Source organism: Falco peregrinus, chromosome 1 (assembly GCF_023634155.1).
Source record: "Falco peregrinus isolate bFalPer1 chromosome 1, bFalPer1.pri, whole genome shotgun sequence".
Classification (NCBI taxonomy): domain Eukaryota; kingdom Metazoa; phylum Chordata; class Aves; order Falconiformes; family Falconidae; genus Falco; species Falco peregrinus.
In genome coordinates this window covers 29,039,308-29,059,431 of record NC_073721.1, presented here as the reverse complement: position 1 = coordinate 29,059,431, position 20,124 = coordinate 29,039,308, and the positions used below count along the sequence as shown (strand labels likewise).

At 64.2% G+C, this 20,124-nt stretch overlaps 1 protein-coding gene across 1 annotated transcript; it reads left to right on the top strand.

Moving 5' to 3' along the window:
* Positions 1 to 3,328: 3,328 nt before the first annotated feature.
* On the top strand, positions 3,329 to 17,724 carry PPRC1 (PPARG related coactivator 1). The gene is given in 15 exon segments (XM_055790198.1): positions 3,329 to 3,667; positions 7,537 to 7,680; positions 7,809 to 7,964; positions 8,402 to 8,512; positions 8,890 to 10,980; positions 10,982 to 11,624; positions 12,034 to 12,087; positions 12,492 to 12,552; positions 12,922 to 12,989; positions 13,152 to 13,944; positions 15,519 to 15,698; positions 15,863 to 15,926; positions 16,661 to 16,782; positions 16,936 to 17,087; positions 17,377 to 17,724. Coding segments are annotated over 15 exon segments (4,995 nt in total). The 5' UTR covers positions 3,329 to 3,415; the 3' UTR covers positions 17,481 to 17,724.
* Positions 17,725 to 20,124: the final 2,400 nt, after the last annotated feature.

Here is a 20,124-nt window from a genome sequence, read left to right as displayed (position 1 = left end):
CTGCGCGTGCGCGGGACGTCCCGTTCGCCCCCCCCCCCCCCCCCGCGGGCGCGTGCGTGCTGCGTGCGTGCGCGCCCCCCACCGCCGCCGCGCGAGCGCGCCCCCCCGCTTCCTTGCCGTCACCCCGAGGGGAGGGTGGGCGCCGCCATGTCACAGGCAGCACGGGCGCCCGCCCCCGGCCCGGGGTCCTCGTCCTCCCGCCCCCGCCGGGCCCGGGCGGGCAGCGGGCCCCTCAGCCCTGGGGAGGCGCCGGGGGGGACCCTGCGGCGGCGTTTGGGCCGAGCCCCTCCCGCGGCGCTCGGTGCCTCTCCCCGGGGCCCTGCGGAGGCCCCGGGCGGCAGCAGGCCAGCAGCCTCCCGGCCTGGGCTGCCCTCGCCCAGGGGCGGGGGACGGGCCGGAGGAAGGCGGCGGAGCGAGTACCCGGGCACCGGCAGGACCACGTCCCAAGCCCCGGGGCCGCGGGTGCACGGCCGCGGTGCGGGTCCCGGCGCGGCGGGAGGGGGACGCGGTGGCCGTTGCGTGGTGCTGCACGAGCTGGTGCTGCTTGGGGCTGTGCCGGTCCCCTGGCCCGGGGCGGCTGCCAGCCCCGGGGACGGGGAAAAGCCAGCCCTGGGGGAGGCGGAGGAGGGTGAGGGGGAGCCGAGGGGCCAGGCAGCCGCAGGGGCAGGAAGGAAGGGGGGCTGGCAGCAGCCTGTGGCCCGTCAGGGAGGCCGGGGCTGGTGTTTGCCACACCTTGTGCGGAGATGGCCGGAGCGGCCAGGCAGGGGCCAGGGGAGCTTCTCGGATCCGTGCTGCGCCCTGTGCCATGCAGGGGTGTGACCACATCCCTCCACCCTCCCAGGACTAGGGCCAGAGAGACACCAGGGCAGAAGGAGCAGTGCCGTCCTGGCAGGGTCTCCCTGGGGGCATCTGCCCCGCGAGCATCACCCCCCACAAGAGGAGCCCCACGAGGGATCTTCCTCCAGCCCACACAGCTCTGCAGGACCCTGTATGCCTGCTGCAGCAGCAGAGCCTGGCACGGCCCCAGCAGCTCCATCTGTGAGGCAACGTGCCTACCCCACCGCTGCCGTGCGAAGATGTGGCCCCAGCCCCACGGTGGGAGCAGCATCCTGGGCAGAACTGCCAGGGGGAGCCTGGGCCCCCTCTCCCCACCGAAGGACCAACACCAGCCCATCGGCTCCTTCCCTGGATGGGACTCGCATTCCTCTTCACTGAGTGTCCTTTAAGCATCACATGGGGTTGAGCTCTCCTTTGCAAGCTGTTCCCATTAGCCCTGAGCAAGCTGTCCACTCCGGGTGCTGCACAGGCTGAGCCTGGGTAGCGTCAGGGTGGGCTATTTGCCAGCTGTACCTGGCCAGGGATGCCATCACCACACGTGGAGGGAGAGGAGCTGTGATGCAGTATGCGCATTTTCCTTTCTGCCTGTTTTCCCTTGTAAACTAGCAGGAGTGCCTGGTGCTGCCCCTTGCCAGGAGAAACCCTGCTGTGAGTTGTACTGGCAGAGGGAGGTACCTGCATGTGGGTTTCCCTCTGGTTGCACCCCAGGGACCCCATGTGCGGGGGATACGGTCCCATGTGCAGGACTCACACCAGGCTAGGCTTGCTCTGTGAGGGATTGGCCTTGCAATGCTGCAGGATCCTGCTACCCACAGGGATGGAGTGATCAGGAAGGTTACTGCATGCCCTGGGTATGCCCCAGGGAGAGGAGGACAAAGAGGGAGAGGAGGGTTTGGAGCAGGAGGAGGAAAGCTGAGGGGCTCCGAGGGCAACTTTGGTCCAAATCGCTGTTGGCAGGTCCCTGGGCACCAGGTCACGGCCAGCAGGCCAGTGGGGAGAGATAGGCTTTTCCAAAGTGACTTGTTCCATGCTTTAGACATGTTGAGCTCAGGAGAAGCAAAGTATGTTTCAGAGGAGCAACCACTCCTGGGTCACAGATGGAGCCCGGAGCGCTTGCCCAGGTTTCCCTGCTTCCTCTGTAGTGCCTGGGGTAAGTGCTACCCCAAGGAGCCTGTTCTTACGACCAACACAAACTCCCACGCCCAACACTCCAGGATTGTGCTCACACCCTCCCTTGCCAACTTCCGTGCACGACCCAACGAGTGCTCACCAGTACTCACATGTAGGTCCATGGCCCTAGAGGAGGACCAGCTGCCTGGCTGCTGCTCAGCTGGCATTTTGGCCAGACAAGGGCATCAGCTTGGAAGGTGCTGTACAGCTTTGTTAGAGGAGGAGAGCAACTCCCCTAGACGAAAGCCCGTTTGTTGCCATGGAGGAGCAGCCCCTGAGAGGCAGGGGGCAACACGGGACAAGCAATCACAGACAAAAGTCCCTTGTGGCAGGGGTGGGAGGAAGGAGAGCAGCAGGATGAGGCTCCATGCTGTCAGACGCGACCCGTCTCAGCAACCAGGCACGCAAGGCTGAACAAAGCAGCTCTATCCTGTGGAATCCCCATGGGAATTGGCCTGGGCAGGTCTGTGTCCCCAGGGACTGATGGAAAGGCCAGGACAATTAGCCCCCACCAGGCAAATCCTGCACCGCAGAACTCCTGCCAGCACACCCACGCTGCACTTGTGCTACTGCGAGCACATCCCTGCACCCCACGAGATGATCCTGCTGTCTGGGAGCCGGAGGAAGAGCCACAGGAGGTCAGGGCACCCAAAGGGGCTCCAGGCTTAGTGACCAGGGGCTACCAGACCACGGCCAGGCCAAGAGCCTTGCGCATCAGCATGCCCTGCCCCTCCGGGCAGCTGTGCCAAAGGAGCCGTTCGGTTCCCCCCCTCCTCGCTTGCTCCAGGCGATTTTCTGCGGGCCAGCTCTGGGGAACCCTGTGCGCCCAGCACAGCCTGCGGCCTGGTACCCAGTGCTGCCCCGCCGCCGCGCCACACGGTCCCACCCCGCCCCTCGCTCCCGGTGGTATTTCCCGTTCCCCCTCGCCCGCCACGCGTGCGCGGCGCCCCCGTCTCCCCCAACCCCGGTTTGGCTGCATGAAGCGCCGGTGGCGCTGCGGCAGGGGCGGCTGGCGGCACGGGGCCGCCTCACAGCCCCGGCTCACGCCGCGGCGCCTGCAGCAGCCCCCTCCCCGCTCCCCAAGGCGCCAGGGACTGCCGCGCCCACGTGTGCGGCAGAGCCGGCAACGGGGCGGGTTTCGCCGGCGCCGCGGGAAAACGCGCGGCCGCCCCGCCCCGCCCCGCCCCGCTGGGGCGCTTCCCGCCAGTGACGCCCGCCCCGCCCCGCCCCGCCCACCGCGCGCCGCAGGGCGGGGACGACGCTCCTCGCCCGCCGCAAAGATGGCGACGAAGCTCGAGGGCCCGCCCGCCCTCAAGATGGCCGCCCCGCTCCCGGCTGCCGGGCGGCCCCGCGGGCCGGCGCCCGCCCTTCGGCGCGCCGCCGGTGGCGAAGAGGTGGCGCTCCCGGCATGCCCCACGTGGGGCGGGGCCGGGTGGCGCGGTGGCCGCCGGGAGCTGTAGTGCGGGGCGGGCGGCGGTCACGTGCCGCGCCCGGCAGTGGCCGCGCTGGGAGCGGAGGCGCCAAGATGGCGGCGCTGCGGGGCGGAGCGGCGCCCGCCGTGGCCGTAGCCGGCGGTGCCGCGGCCGGGGCGGCTCCGCGGGGGTCGGCGGGCGGCGGAGCCCCGCGCGGGCCGCCCTTCCGCGCCGGCAGCCCCCTGCAGGTAGGCGGCGGCGGGGTGCGGCGGGCCGCGCGGTGACACGTGGAGGCCGGGGCGGCTCCCGCGGCGGCGGCACCACGTGTGCCGGGAGCGGGCCTGCCGCGCCGGCGGCGGGCGGGCGGGCGGGCTTCGCACGGGCAACGGGCGCCCCTTCTGTAGGCGGCGAGGGACGCCCGAGGCTCTCCTGCCGGCGTTGGGCGGCGGCGGTAGCGGCGCGGGGAGCCCTCGGGTGCGGGGGGGCCGCGGCACGGCTCCGGGGCCCGCCGGGGCGGGGGTCTCGGTACCCCTTACGGGAGGTGACACCCAGCGCCCGCGGTGTGGGTACCGGGGGGGCGCCGGCCGGGTCCCCCCCCACCGCCGTGGTCCCTCTATCCCGGCGCCGCCCTCCCCCACCTGAGGCCGCGGCGAGGCGGGGGGGGGGGGGGCGGGGGGCGCAGCTCGGGACGCTGGCACCCGCCGGTTTCGGTGGTAGGAGCTCCGGGTGAAGGACGTGGGAGCTCCGGTCCGGCCCGGGGTGGGGGGCCATCCCCGAGCTGCACCGGGGGAAGCAGGGGATTATTCTGGGGAAAGCGTCTCCCGCTGCGGGGCAGGTCTGGGGCGCGGTGCTGACGCCCGTGCGCGGCGTCCCCGCCACCGCCGGTGGGGCCCGGTGGGGTCTGCGCTACGGCGCTGCCGCCTGGACGGGGAGCGCGGGGGTGCACACGCCTGGATGGGACCTGGGGGCACCTGCCCTGGGCGTTCCTTGGGACTTCGGGGAGCCCCACGGCTGTGCCCTTTCCGTGGCGCTCCTGCCTGGCCAGGGCGCTGCGGGGGAGACACCTCGCCCCGAGCCTAGGCAGGGGGATGCCGAGCTGTCCTTGCCTCTGCCCAGCACGGGTGGGGCCGTGGGTGTTTGGGGAAGAAAGGTGTGTTCCTGCCTGATGCTTCCCGAAAGCGGTTGAGGAGTCCACGGAGCATCCTCTGCTGGTACTGCCCTGGCCGGGGGGAGCCCCCCCAACTTCCCCCGGTGGGCAGCAGCCCGGTGGCCTTGCTGACAGCTCTGCCTAGGTGAGAGCTGCCTTGGCAACCTGCCTGTGGCCATCATGGGGAGGATGGCCGCTCTCTGCTTGGGGCGTAGCCGTGGCTTGGCTGGGCACGCGTTGCATGTCACTGACGCGGCTTGGCTGGGCAGCTGCCCGCGGAGGCCTTGGTTGTGCCTCCTGGGTACCACAGGAGTGAGCACAGCGTCGCCTGCTCTTGCTGGATGCCAGAGGAGCTAGTGGCTACACTCAGGCCATCTCTGTCTCAAGCTGTTGGCCAGATCCCAGCTCCTCATGTGCCTGAAGCTCGCTCTGGGGCTTTGGGCATCCTCCCGTCTCCCCGGCGGCACCAACTGCTTGGGCATGGCATGGCCTGAGCCCAAGCCTGTCCTTGAACATCCCTGTAAGCCACAGCCTCATCCCTGCCGCAGTCATGAGTGTAAAGCAAACACAGGGAGCTGGAAGGGCTCAGAGAGTGTACCCCCCAAATTAGGGGAGACGGGGGTCTCTGACAGGGAGGAGAGCGGGCAGGGATGTGGGAGCAGGCTGGGCTGGTTCATACCCCCCGCCCCGACTCACGAGCAGTGAGGGCTGAAGGAGGTGCCCAGCCTCAGGTGGATCAAAGGGAGTCCTGGGGGAACACAGCCTCGTTTGCTGGTGACTCATGGCTGTGGGACTCCCTGTTGCAAGGCGCTGAGTCAAGGAGGGCTTTGGAGATTGCCTGCCCTTCCTCCCTCCTGGGCTGTGGGTAGGAGCCGCGGGAAGAGGCCATTTGGGAGGATTTTACTTCCCTTCCTCCAAACATCCAGCGCCGGTCATGGCTGGAAACCTCTTATTAGATGCTGCCTTTGGGGCGAGCCGGCCCTGTGGCAAGATGGGCGGGGCAATGCAAGCCTGGGGGCATCCCCCAGACCCCCTTGCTGTCATCGGGCAGGGGTGAGCCAGGCCCCCTTCCCTTGGATGTGAGATCCCTGCCGCTGGGCTTCTTCGGCGGCCAGGGGCATCTCTGCCTGCCGGTCACCAGTGACTCGGGGCTCCATGCCGGCGCTTGGCAGTGCTGGTGTATGAGCCTGGATGTGCGTCCCCGCTCCTCCCAGTATCTCCAGGAGGGCTGGCCAGGAATCACAGCCAGGCTGCATCGTAGACAGCTGCCAGCAGGGCTCTGCGCCGGGCTCTGACCAGCAGCCAGCGCCGGAGAGGGAGGGGACTGGAGATGCTGAGCAGTAAAACTGCTCTGTAGTCTGATCTGCACGGCAGGGTGGAGCAGTGTCCCCGTGTCACCGGTGGGCTCTGCTTCTGGGCTGAGAGCCTGGGAGAGGGTGGCCCAGGGTGCCACCTGCTGAGCCCCACACCACTGCAGGTTCCTGCTCTTCAGGGCTGACGTGTCAGCACGCAGGAACAGGGCGGGAGGGTTGGGATGGGTGGCTGCAGGGCGTTGCCATGGGGGTCTTGGCTTTGATTCCCATCCTGGTCCTTGGTTGCCTGTGCTCTGGGGTTGCAAAAGGCTCCTGGCTGCATCGCAGCCAGAGGTGCGCGCTCTGGTGGGGGCAAGTCTCTGAAGAGCCCCAGGGACCAGGGGTCTGGGCATGTGGGTTTGGTGCTGCCATATTTTTAGGAAACACCTGTTTAGTGAAAAGCTTGCTCTCGCTCCAGTGCAGCTTCCCTCTTGCTGGAAGATGACTTCAAAGCACAGGCAGGTCTCGTATGGGGGCTGGCGTTGTTTTGTCCTGCATGGGCTCAGGCTTGTGCTGTGGTACCTACGTGAAACGTGGGTGAGCTGCATCAGGTGTGCATCCCCCAAGGTTCAGCCAGATTCTCCCTGTGCTGCGCCAGGGGGAGGACTGCTTGCTGCCAGCTTTGGGAAGGATGTGTGCTCCCCCAGGGCTCCGTCCTTGGTGTCCTTATCTTCCCTGCCTGGGTTATCTCAGCCTAAGCCTGTCTGCAAACAGGAGTTCTTGTCCTGTCTCGTGCCGGTGACATGCCTGTGCTGCTGCTCCGCTCCTGGCAGAGGCTGCCTGTCCAGCGGCTCTGCTCAGCCGGGGGCTGCAGCCCCTGCCCTGGCATCTCACTTTTCCTGGCCACTCTGTGGCACTGGGCTGCGTGGCACTTGTGGAGTATGGTGCAAAAACCTTTCCAAAGTTGTCTTGCATTACGTGAACATCCCTGGAGCTGGCTGGGGGGACAGGGAAGGATGTGGGTCTGGGAATTTGAAGGAAGAGCGGCAGCAAAGCCAGTTTGGTGCTGGATTGCCAGCACAGCCTTTGTCCTCTTGTAGCCTGCAGCAGAGGTGTTGGGGTAGGGCCCCAGCAGTGGCAGCCAGCTGCATCCCTGTTGCTGAGTCCTGCGCTTTTGTTAAGAATTTCGTAATGTTTTTGGGCTTATCTGAAGCGCAGAGTCAGAGGAGCGCGTGACAGTCTGTGGGGTGGGGGGAGCCTGCCTCTCCCCCTCCCTGTGCAGCACAAGCCATGCGTGGTGTTGGGCAGAGCCTGGGAATTGTTGGGCGTTTATCAATTCATCTTTCGCATTTGTGGCTGTGGAGTGAATTGGGCGGTGGTTTCCAGTGTGGATGCATCCCTGGTAATCAAAGGGTCTCAAGCTGAAAGCGGCACGGGGCTTTGTGCAGTGGGGTGGACTGGCCTGAACCTCTCCTGAAAGGCAAGGGGCAAGGTCCCCTGTGCCATCTTCTGACTTGCAGCGCAGCCATGTCCTGCCTGCCTCCCCTGTGTGTTTGGGGTGCTGGGTGTGCAGCAGTGACCTTGGCCGCTGTTGGGGCCCACGTGTGCTGTGGAGCAGATCAGCAGTAGTAGAGGTGCTTTGCAAAGTGTTTACTTGGCTCCCCATGCTCCTCGACAGTGCTTTTCCCTCGAGGAGGATGACCTGAACTTAACGTCGCTGGATGCAGAAACCATCTTGGAGGCCGAAGAGATCCTGGGGACGATGCAGAACTATCTTGACTCCTCTGTGATCTCCATCATTGAGGACCTCTCTCTGAGTGAGGTGGGTGGGGGAAGTGGCGGCTGGGCTGGCTCTGGCTGTGGAATGGGTGGCGGCGGCGGCAGCATCCCCTGTGGCCAGGTCCCATGGCTGTGCCCCACCGCCCTCTGAGACTGCCCCTGCCCTTGCAGCAGAGCAAGGCCTGCCTGGATGCGCAGAACGAGCTGTCCCTGCTGACCGCCATCACTGAGATCCTGGACAGCACGGATGACGAGACCCTGTCTCCCTTCGACACCATCATGGATGCAGAGCTGCTGACCTCACCTCGGGAGCGGGAGAATCCTTCGGTAAGTTGTGGGGCAGAGCCAGTCCAGCCCCAAAAAGGGTGGAAAGATGCTCAGGCAGGGCTCTGCCAGGTCCTGACATGAGGGTGCCCTGAGGTGTTTAGAACCTGGTCCCCAGCACCCTCGGATGGTCTCTGACCAGCAACCTGAGAGAAGGGATGAGCCAGCCCTGGACGCTGCCGGGGCTCCGGTGTGGGCTTGGGGGGGCCATGCCTTTGCCTTGGTGCGGAGCCAGAGATGTGCCAGAGGCTCTGGGGAACAGCGTGTCTCCCTCTGCTTGACCAACTTGGGGCTGCACGTGCTGTGGGTGAAACAAGGCTGAGTTTGCTCCCAGGCTCCACGTGATGACATGCATGGCCACTGTGGGACCAGGGGTGGACTGTCCCCTCCAGCAGCAGAAATGTGTCACTGCCTTGTCCTCTTGTCTGTCTCCTCTCCAGTTTCAGAAGTTTCTCAGCTTATCCCGTCCATCACTGGAGTGTGAGAGCCCTGCCCTGGAGCAGCCCAAGGCTCTCAGGCCTCTCGGCAGCGGTGTCTCTGTGATTGGGAAGGTGAGCAGCTGAGCAGGGGAAGCTGAAGGAGTGATGGTGCTGGGGTAACCATAGCTGCTGCTGCCCACCAGCCCCTGCCTTCCCACCTGGCACAGGCATCCTCTCCCAGACGTGATGCTTTTGCAGGGCACCGGTAGTGGTGGGAGCAGGGCCTGCCCCAGCTGGTGGGTACTGGAGGACCGGGGGTGCTGTGGATGGGATGAGGTGGTGAGTTTCCAGCTCTTTTGTGTGCCCTACTGGGAGGGTCAAATGTGTTGCAGCTTTTTGCCTGCCCAGGGGCTTTGCTGCAGAGTTGCAGCAGACCCACAGTTGGCTGTGCCCGGAGGAGCCCCGGTGGAAGCCCAGGATCTGATGCTCACTCTGATTCCCCTTCCCAGACTGACACAGACCTGGCTTGGGACCGAGCTGCTCACAGCCTTGACGACGCGGCACTGATGAAGAAGCAAGTCTGCAGCACCCCAAGGGTGGAGAGGAAGGTGGGCTGGCACCGAGCCCGAGAGCAGTCCCTGCCTCAGCGCAGTGATGGGGAGGAAGAAGAGGAGGAAGCTGCCTTGAGCCTGGAGCTAGACAGCAGCATGGAGGCTGGGGAGTTCTGTGTGAGCGGGGCTGGGGAGGTGCTGGGGGAGCGTGAAGACCCCTGCATCATCAACACGGGCGATGTGTCCTTGAGTGAGCTGGTGAAGTCCATGCACCCATACTGCCTGCCCACCTTCACTGTGTGCCTGGACCCCGAGACTGAGCCCGTGGCCAAGGAGCTCCTGAGCGGTCCTGTCCTGCTGGAAATTGTACCTGGTGAGGGGGAGAGTGTGGAGATCCCTGTAGTCCTGCAGCCCTTGGCTCCCAGCTTCCCTGACCTGGAGCCCCAGCTCCTGGGAGCGGAGGAGAGTACCGGGGAGACAGTCCCAGAGGATCAAGAGGAGCTGCTAGAAGCTCCAGCCCAGGAAAATGGGACGGAAGAAGAGAAGGAGAAACTGCCTGGGAAGGAACCCTCCTGCACTACCCCAGGGGTCACATCCCCACCGGAGGCAGCAGCACCCGGAGCCTGGAGCCCTGACAGCAGCTCCCAGCACAGCACGGAGGCCCCGGCTGGTGGCAAACACGAGGGTTCTGAGAAAGGACGTGGCCGTGAGAGAGCAAGGAAGAGTCGGAAAAAGAAAGCAGAGGAGGACCAAAGCAAGCAGGCCAGGCCAGGCAGGGACTGTGTGGCCCACCGGCTCCGCTCGGCCAGCTCCGGGCAGTCCCTGGGCCAGCCACCCACAGGCCGTCGACGGGCAGCATGTCCCTCCATCCAGGTTTCGGACTTCCTGGCGCGGCAGCTGGAGCGAGCCCAGAAGAAGGGGCAGATGGAGCTGCGTGTGGAGCAGGTGCCGCGGCCCCGGGGCAGGCCCCGGAGCACGGCGGGGGCCTCCCTGCTCAAGAAAGCACAACAGGAGCTGCAGAAGGAGCTGGTGCCAGAAGCAGTGAGTGTGGCCCCGGAGAAGGCTGAGACTGCGGTGCCTCTGGAGAAGACCGTACCAAGCGCGGAGGAGCAGCCAACACCTGCGTGTCCAGACCCGGCAAACCAGGCGGAGGGCGGCAGAGATGCACAGCCAGCCTCCAGGCAGGACGGTGGGGTCTTGGAGGCACTTTCTCCACTCCCGGAGCAAGGTGTGGGGCTGGAGCCCCCCCCGAGCCTGCCAGCATCAGAGCCGAGTGAGGGCCTGCCCAGGGAAGCCAAGCCCAAGGCCCTGAGCCTGCGGGAATACCGTATGCGCATGCTGCACCGCCAGCCCAGCCCAGGCAGCAGGAAGGACAGCAAGAAGCAAGCGGCCAGCAAGTGGCCCAGCGTCCCTGAGCCTCCGACAGAGCTGGCGGAGATCCCCTGCCTGGTGTCATCCATGTGCCCTGCCACTGAGGCAGCCAGCACTCAGAAGAGCCTGGAGAAACCCACCAGCCCTGCTGTGGTCCCTTCTCCTGCTGGCAAAGCTCCTGCTGCTCTGGCTTCAGCTCCAGCGCCTGCCGTGGCTCCACCACCCCCGTCAACACCAATGCCTTTTGTTGCACCAAATGTGCCCCCAGCCACTGGGGCAGCCCCTGCCGGGATGCCGCCAGCCTCTGCCGGTGCTTACGCCCTTTACCCACCAGTGCCTTCCTGGCCCTGCTTCAGCCCGCAGCCTGTGGGCTGCCATGGTTTGCCCCCACCACCCAGTGCCGGCTCCTCCAGTACTTTTCACGTGGTGCCTGGCCTCCCGCCTCCAGCCATGGCCTGGCCCCCACCTGCTGTGCCACCCCCACCTCCTTTTGGCCCCGGTGGTCCCTATGCCCCGGTAGGGTGGGCACCACCATCCTACTGGCCAGGAATCCCCATGCCACCTCCGGTGCCTCCCCTGGCCTATGGGGACTCCGGAGCGGCACTGCAGGGTGCTGCCACCTTCACAGCTGGTGGCCACCCCGGCACGGCCCTCCTGCACGGGCAGCCTCCCGCTGCCCCCCGCGCTTGGCTGCCTGGAGCCACCAGCCTTCCCCACGCAGCTGCCCACCGCCCTGGCCAGCGAGGTGGTGGCTGCAGGTGGCCCAGCCAGGCCAGTGACCAGCAGGGTGTCGGACCCCAGGAGGCAGGCACGGCTGGCGGGGGAGAGCTCTCTCCCCAAGGCCCCTCCAGCCCCGTTGGCTGCCGCTGCCCAGCCCAGCAGGGTCTCTCCTGCGGCACCAGCCCAGCACACGGCAGCACCCCAGGCTGCCCCCAGCCAGCCCCCTGAGGACCCCCAGGCTGAAAACCCCACGCAGCTTCCAAAGGGCCCCCCAGCTGCCATCTGTTGTGCTGCAGAGGTGTCCCCTGATGCTGGCCCTGTTGGGGAGTCCCCTGGCACCCACTCCACGGAGGAGGCCGCAGGGCCAGGCAAGGGAACAGTGGAGAAAGCCCTGCCGGAGCCCAAGGCAGCTGCCAGGCAGGAGCCACCCAGCCAACAATCCACCCTCCGGGCTGCAGCACCACCACTGAAAGCGAGCCGAGAGAGCGGCCTGCCCAGCAAGGCCCCCACTGCACGGCCATGGAGGCACCAGCTGCTCCGTAGCCCAGCACAGCCCAGTGACAACAGCAAGGACATCGTGCAAGCCTTCATCAGCGAGATCGGTGAGTGGGGGGGCTGCAGGGCATTGGGCTGAGCATCGCCAGCTGGTGAGACTGTGGCGCTGCCAGCAGCCCAGGTAGCGGGACTGGTTCCTGGCACTTTGAGGGGCAAGGGTGGCAAAGCTGCACCCGCAGGCTTGCAGTCTTCCCAGTGCTCTGCTAGGACGTTGCCTGCAGCGGATGGTCTGGGCTGGCTGTGCCCAAACAGGTCCCTCCTGAGGCTGCAGAGCTGGGTGCTCCTGTTCTTGCTGCGGGAGGTGCAGAGCTGCTGCAGGCTCTGCTGCTGCTCCTCCCCAACACTTGCCTCCTCGCCTGGGAAGGCTGATGCAAGGGGAGGATGGGGCAGGGGTGCATCCCTGTGGTGCCAGGAGGATTTTTGCTGACCGTACTTGCTGTGTTCTTTCTGGCCCAGGGATCGAAGCCACCGACCTGTCAAGCCTGCTGGAGCAGTTTGAGAAGTCTGAAGGTGTGGATGTGGTGTGCTGTCCCCCATGGGGCTCCCTCTGTGCCGTGCCAGCCTCCCTGGGCTGCCTGTGCTCCCTGTGGTGGGGTGGGAGTGGGGGGCCTGGGACACTGCTGCCTGCAGGCTGGTGCTACCCTGCCTGGGTGCCTTGTCCTGGGAGTGTCTTTGCCCCTGTCTCCTTGGCCTGTGAAAGCGGCCTGGCGTCCCTCGGGCGGCTGAAGGGTTGGTGAAGAGTCTGGGAAGGAAAGGGGGTGTGCTGCTCCCCTTTCTGGAATCTGGGTTTGGGGTGCTGCCTCTCCCTGGCTGTCCCCTGGGTGCTCCCTGTGTCCCCCTCTGTGTGCAGGCTCCATCCCCTGCTCTCCGGCCCCAGCCTCTCACCACCCTCACCCACCCGCTCTTCTTTTTAGCCAAGAAGGAGGAGGCTCCTGTGCAGCCCCCTGAGGACAAGCGGCCAATGGGGAGCTCTGGGTGAGTACCGAGACCTTTGCAGCCAGTGCTCTGGTGTGGAGCCTGGGCAGAGGGCTGAGCCCTGCCTTCAGCAGGGGCATGGGGCAGCTCTCGGTCCTGGCGGGGTCTGAACCGTGCCAGGGCTGCGTCCACCAGCCCAGGAGGGGCCGAGTTCCTCACTGGGCTGGGGGCCAGAGCTGGCACTGAGGGGGAAAAACTGGGGGAAGCAGTGATGGTCATGACAGCTATGCAAGTTCCATCCTTGCAGCTCTCTCAGATCCTCTGTCCCCTGGCCAGGCCAGTGGGGCAGCTCGCATGGGTGCCCCAGGCATGGGGACTAGGGCTGGGCTTTGGCTGCCACGTTTGACAAAGCTTCTTTCCCCTTCTCAGGCCCGAGACCCAACAGGACAGGAAGCCCCCGGATGGCCTGCAGGCCTCTGAGCTGGCCAACGTGGCAGGTAATGCCCAGGGCAAGGCAGGGGAGCCTGCTGTGTCCTGGCAGGGGCTGTCATGGGGCTGGGGGAGACCAGGGGGTTCGAGGGGAGCTGGGCTGGGAGGGCACCCTAGGCGGGTGGGTTGCAGAAGGGGCTGCTCTTGAAAGCCCACCGGTGCTCTCACAGGCCTCACCCCCCCAGCGACGCCCCCCCACCAGCTCTGGAAGCCATTGCCTGCTGTCTCGCTGCTGGCCAAGGCCAAGTCACCTGGGTCCACGCCCCAGGAAGGTCCCCAGAAGACGACCAAGCTGATGAAAGCCAAGCCGCTGCTCCCGGGCAAGCTCCAGGGGAAGAGCCTGGCGCCAGCCCCCTCCAGCTCAGCCCCCAGCCACGTCTGCTCGGGAGACCACGACTACTGCATCCCGGGTGCAGCGCGGCCGGAGAGCAACGGCAACCCTGGCACGCAGCCTCCTGCTGAAGGCGGCTCCCGCTGGAATGTCAAACACCACCGGGATATCACTATCAAACCCATCTCCTCCTTAACCAAACGGACGCTGGACCAGTCCAAGCCCACCCCACCAGCCCCCACCGCCACCGTGGGGCCGAGCCAGGAGCCCCTGGGGATGGCCTGCCTAGCCACCCTGGATTATCGGACTAGCGTCCCCAGCAAAGCCACCGCCAGGTGCAGCAGCCCCCCCACCTCGGTGCTCCTGTCTCCAGCTGCATCACCCTGCCGGGACCAGGAGGTGCGGACTCCCAGTGCCCAGCCCAGCCACGCTGCTGCCAAGAGGTCCCTGCGCTGCTACCGGAGACCCCGGGACTCACCCAGCCCCTCTGCCAGCAGCTGGAGGGCTGGCCGGAGCCGTGCCAGCCGTTCTTTCAGCTCCAGTTCGGATGGAGCTAGTGAATCATCATCTTCATCTTCATCCTCCCGATCTCGATCGCGGTCATTCTCCCCACCACCCAAGCGGTGGCGAAGGTAAGCGGTGGAGCATCTGTCTGCTTGCTCTTTGGGCAATTGTCTGGTGACCGGTCTTTTGTGAGGGTGCCCAGACACCTCTTTATGGACTTACTTAATGGCTGCATTTGATCTTTTTGTCCTTGTGGCCCTTCTGAAGGGGTGCCTGGCTCACAGAGACTGGGGCAGCTGCTGCGACACCCTGCTGGTGGGTGTCTGGCTGAACCCCGTGTCTGGGCAGGTGTGCCTGTAAGGCCACTGCTGAGCCAGGCGTCCTTACTCCTGGAATACCATAGTATGAGTCCTTGGCTACACCTTGGCTTTTGGATGCTTTTCCTGGGGTATTATTGCAGGTGTTGGTGTCTGTGTCACGGGGCTGGTGCAGCCCTAGGTGTAGAAATGAGCCATAGAGGAACCTTCCAGGGAGGTGATGGAAGCAAGCAGAGAAAAACCCATCTGGCTTGGCTGCTTCAGGGGCTCCCTGCGCTCCTTACGGAGGTGGCTGTGTAGAAACGTGGGGCAGCTTGGTTCTTGCGGGGATGTTTCTTTTGGAGTCCTTGTGCATCTGAGTGATGCACAGCCTGTCCCAGCTGGAGTGGGAGATGCTGGAGCTGGCAAGGGATCCCTCATTTGCCCTTCCCTGAGTGGTCAGCCGGTTCTGGAGATGTGCCAGGTCACTGGGCATGAAGGGCTTGTCCAAACAAGACCCCTCCATTGGTGACCTGTAGATGTGGAGGCTGGAGCTGGAAAGAGCATGTATATAGTGCCATGATCCAGGGATGGGCAGCTCAGGGGCTTGCCCTGTCTGGCTTGGCTTTCCAGCAAATGTAGCTGGCCCTGTGCTGGGAGATGTCCCTATGGAGTGGGTCATCCTGACCGGCTGTCCTCCAGGAGAATATGTGGCAACACGCTGCACTTGGGGCCTGGGTTTGGTCCCTATGGCAGGGACCACCCGTGTGCAGCATGTTCAGAGGTACCCTGCTGCTGGCTGGAGGTAGCACAGCTTGGTCCCAGAGGGGATTCAGTCCTGCTGCCCTTAAGATCTGACTGGCCTTGTCAGAGAAGCTGTTGTAGGCAGGGGGCTGTGGGCACACAAGCCCAGCCTTTTCCCGGTGCATGCCGCATCCCTCGGTGTGGTTGGAGGCACGTACAGTCTCCATTCATGTGGCAGTTGAGTGCAACACGTGTGTGAAGGCGCCGGTGTCATCCTGTGCATGGTGTGGGGCTCAGCATAGCAGCCGTGGGCCCTTGCCCAGTTGCAGCCATGTGCTGCCCAGTTTCCCCGTGACTATTTCTTGCTCTTCAGGGGCTGTGCCTGTTGTGAGCCTGCTCCCTTTTCACTGCGGTTTGGAGCCAAGTGGACATCTGTGGATGCCAACGTCCATTTGGAGCCAGCACATCTGTAGTGTCGTTACTGCCCTGGCAAACTTGGGCAGAGGTTTCTGTAGCCTAGCCCACCCTGGGGATGGGTCCGGTCTGAGTGAGGTGCTGGGTACCTTGGGGAGGATGGAGGTCTTTTTCTTCTCCAGAGCCTCGTGGTACTGGGTGTGGGGAGGGCTCGTCTCTGCACTGAGATGTGTCTCTGCTTCCCCCAGGTACCGCTCGAGATGTTCCCACAGCTCCTCCTCCCGCTCCAGCTGTGGGTCATGTGGCAGGTCCCGGGACAGGTCCTCATCCTCATCATCAACATCCTCCTACTCATCCAGATCGACATCCCGCAGCCAGTCCCACTCCCGCTCCCCCTCGCCCCGCAGGAGGAGTAACAGGCGGAGAAGGTGAGCAAGGTCACTCTGCAGAGGTGTGAGCTCCCTCCAATCAGTCTCCTGTGTCCCACACAGAGGTGGACCCGCTCCTTCAGTATCTCCCTTGTGTCTGGGACCACTCTCTTCTGGCACCCCCATGACTTTGTAGCTCATGTGTCCGGTTTCTGCCCTGCCAGGTACAGTTACGATGCACAGGACCACTACCAAAGGCAGAGGATTCTCCAGAAGGAACGTGCAATAGTGAGTGCTGAAGGGCTGGAAAGTTGGGGCTGGAGATTTCACAGAATCACAGAACGGTTGGGTTTGGAAGGGACCTCTGGAGATCATCCAGTCCAACCCTCTGCTAAAGCAGGTTCTCCTAGAGCAGGTTGCACAGGATTGTGTCCAGGTGGGTTTTGAACGTCTTCAGAGGAGGAGACTGCGCAGCCTCTCTGGGCAGCCAGCACCAGGGCTCTGACACCCTCCAAGTAAGGAGGTTCTTGGATTCAGGTGGAATTTCCTGTGCTGCAGTTTGTGCCTGTTGCCCTTTGTCCTGTGTCTGGGCACCACTGAGAGGAGCTTGGCCCCATCCTCCTAACACCCATCCTTAAGATATTTGTACGTGTTGATAAGCTCCCCTCTCAGTCTTCCCCAGGCTGCGCAGGCCCAGCTCTTTCAGCCTTCCCTCATAAGGGAAGTGCTCCAATACCCTCATCATCTTCACAGCCCTCCAGTGGATCCTCTCCGGTAGTTCCAGTCTCTGTAGGACTGGGGAGCCCAGAACTGGACACAGCACGGCAGATGTGGCCTCACCAGCCCCTCCATCACTTCAGAAAGCTGTGGGGTCACAGCCTTGCAGGCAGCATTGTGGGGAGGCTCTAGCCAGGGCATGGTGTGATGGGTGGCGATGCAGGGAGGGGTGCTCTGTGTGAGAGGTCCTGCTCGCCAGGAGCGCTCAGATGCCATCTCACTGCGCTGTGCATCCCTGCCCCCAGGAGGAGCGGCGAGTTGTGTTTATTGGCAAGATCCCCAGCAGGATGACACGTTCGGAGCTGCGGCACCGCTTCTCTGTGTTTGGGGACATCGAGGAGTGCACCCTGCACTTCCGCTCTGAGGGGTAAGAGCTGTGGGACGTGGGGCAGCAGCCCCTTCCTGGGGATGGCTCCTCTTGGCCCTTTTCCCGTTCCTCAAGGGGGTGGCACTGACCCAAGGCAGGGACAAACACGCCGTATTGCTGATGATCTCCTTCCTCCTCCTTCTCTGGCTCCAGAGACAACTATGGCTTTGTCACCTACCGCTATGCCGAGGAAGCCTTTGCCGCCATCGAGAGTGGGCACAAGCTGCGGCGCCCAGACGAGCAGCCCTTCGACCTGTGCTTCGGCGGCCGCCGGCAGTTCTGCAGGAGGAACTATGCTGACTTGGGTGAGTTGTACAGCCCCCAGGTTGGGGGGTGGCACCCTGGGTCCTCTCCTTCCCAGAGCTGTAGGGATCCCCTTCCATGTCCAGGGATAGCCCTGCCCCGAGGGACGGCTGGACCAGGGTTCCCCGTCTCTCCAGCGCTGTGGTGGAGGCCAGGTCCCATCCTCCAGCAGCCCAGCTCTGGCTCTAGAGGTTGGCACGTGAAGTGAAATGGGAAGGAGTTGCTGTGGGGATGGCTGGAACTGTGCCAATGTCCCCATGGCTCAAGGCAGCCTCTCTCCATGTCTTCCAGACTCAAACCGGGAGGATTTCGACCCAGCCCCTGTCAAGAGCAAGTTTGACTCCCTGGACTTCGACACGCTGCTGCGGCAGGCACAGCGCAGCCTGCGGAGGTAGCGGCAGGCAAGGCGGAACGCCCGCCCCCACTTTTATACTCAAATACAAAAGACAAAAAAAGTATGGAGAGAGAGAGAGAGAGAGAGATGGGGTTTTTAAGAAAAAGAAAAAGGAAAAAAAGAAATTTGTTTTATAACCAATATTTAAGGAGGACGGGTCATTTGCCTTTGACCGGAGGGGCCCAGGCAAGTGGCAGCCCCAGGCTTGCCCCAGCCGTGTAATAAATCTGGATGCCCAAACAGCAGCGCTGCCTCGTCTCCTCCTTCGTGTGGGCCCTTCCCAGACGTGGGCTTGGGCTCTGTCCCCTCAGGACACCGGGGTCTGGTCCCACGAGAGGTAGCACAGATTGGGGACTGGGTGCAGGAGTGGGTGTCTGGGGAAAGTGGGGCAGTACAGGCGTCACCGAGCTGCTTCGAGGGGTCTGTGGCTGCCCCCAGATGGCATGGCGTGGCGTGAACGCACCTGTGAGGACAGGCAGTGTAGACTCCTGGCCATCTCTCGGCCTCTGCTGGCCCCGAGGCACGCGGCTGGGTTTTGGGGCCACCTGCACCTCCCGTGCTGGCCACGGGGGGGCAGTGCGACACCCCCCACCGCCGCTCCCCGCGGTGGGCCGGGGCACTGGGGCTCAAGCCCTTGGCCGGAGCCCAGGCAGGGTTCTGCCTGCTCGGAGGGCAGCGTGCGGGGCTGCCCTTGTCTGCCTTGTCTCCTTCGAGCCTACTGGTTTGCTTCAGCTTGACAGAGGAAGAGGGATGTCTGACACCTCATCTCTGGGTGTCCCCCGAGGGAGAGGTGTGACTGCAGAGAGCCTACAGGCATCCACGGTGGGCAGAGTGTGGTGGGAAGGTGCTTGGCAGAGGAAGGATGAAGAGTGACAGGGAGGGGGGATGCAGGATGCCTGTCCAGGCCTTCCCAGCACGCTGCAGCTCACAGAGGAAATGCGTGACCCCAGGCAGCCCCCAAGGGGAATGTGCCTGTCCCTGCTGCGGAGCATCTTCCCTGCACCTCACCCTGAGGTAGCAGTGCTGGGGCTCTGCACCCCACTTTTGTGCTGGCAGCCAGAGAAAAGCCCTGCCTTGGGCTGCTGCTGGGCTGGGACAAGCCCAGGGATCCCTAGCACCAGCGTGGGGCTGGCTGAGCTGGCAGTGCTGGCTAGGAACCCCAGGGTGGCATGGAGCTCCCTGTTCAGGGCTGGGACAGGCTTGGGCAGGGTGCAGTGGTGCCCGGTTGGGCCCCCTCTCCGGCACACACTGGTATGGGGGAGCCTGCAGCCACCCAGATGGGCTCTGCAGAGCTGGGGGAGCATGGAGGGAAGGGATGGGCAGGGGCTGAACCCCTCCAGCACTGCTTGCGGTGCCTGGAGTGGGAAGGGGCTGGTCAGAGTTCCCCCAGAACTGTTGCTTGATGGAGGCAGCGCTCGCTCCTCTAGTAGGAGAGCAGGGAGGGAAACAGCAGCAATAAACTCAGGATGGAGTGTCCAGTAGGTGTGATGCAGGGTCGGGAGGTGTCAGCGAAGCTGATTCTACCACTTGGATCATGCTCTGGCCTCAGGCCCTTTGGGGGTGTGCCGCAGCAATCTCGCAGTCTGGCATTAAGCACAATGGCTGGAGCCCACTTGTACCCTGTCTGCTCCCCTGGATGGAGGGGAGGGATGTTCCTGCCTGCATGCCGAGTGACTCGTGCCACTCTATAGCCTGGCCCGGGGAGGCCCCCACAGTACCTCAGGTATGTGGAGTGCAGTGAGGCTGCCAGTGGGTTGAGCCCTGGGCAAGTTCCCACCTTGTCCTCTCCTGCCTGGCTCTGGACTTTGCACAAGGGAGGGTCCAAAGAGGTGGCTGCAGGCAAGGCTGTGAGCAGGATGGAGGGGGAGGTGGTCAGGGGGGCGTTAATCAGTAATGTAGCTCTTCCCAGGGATGTCGATGGTGCAGGAGGGAGTGAAAGGCAGGAGCCGGCAGGGACTTGGGTGAGGATGTGCCTGTCCCTATCTGGAAGTCCGTGCAAACCCCTTCTGCTGCAGCACGCATGCAGCCCCTCTCCTGCCCAGGGCAGCTGAGCCGACTGTGGCGCTGACAAGCATCTCCCCACTCTCTGAGCTGCCACAGCAGTGCTGAGGGTGTGTGGATCCAAACAAGAATGCTGCAGGGAGACCCCCTGTCCAACCAGCTGCGAAAACACCCACAAGCTGTAGGCTGACTCAAGTCTGAGGAAGGGCTCATGCGCCCAAGAGCTGGGCTGGTTTCTCCAACTGCTATAGCTGGTCTGAAAGTTTATTCGCAGCCTTTCCATGAGCCTCTGCTGCAGCTGTGGAGGCAGTCAGGAGCTGGGAGTGTCACCGGGAAGCCAGAGCTGGGATGTCCCCTGGCAGAACAATCCCTGGAACTCCTGGGGATGTGCTACCCCATGGACCCGAGATGTGTACATTTGGGTAGCCCTGTGAGTATGGTGTCACCCCAAATGTGCGTGCTGCTGGCTGCAGTGTGAGTGAGGCTGTATCCTTCTGTTCCTGGGGCTGGGCTGCACATGGTCCCCTCTCCTCGCTCCTGTAGGTGGGGAAAGGCAGGGAGTGTGAAAGTACGTGTGTTGCCAAAAGAATTAACACCCTGCTGTTGTGCCCTATAAATCTTTCAAGTGTTAGAGGCTGGCTTTA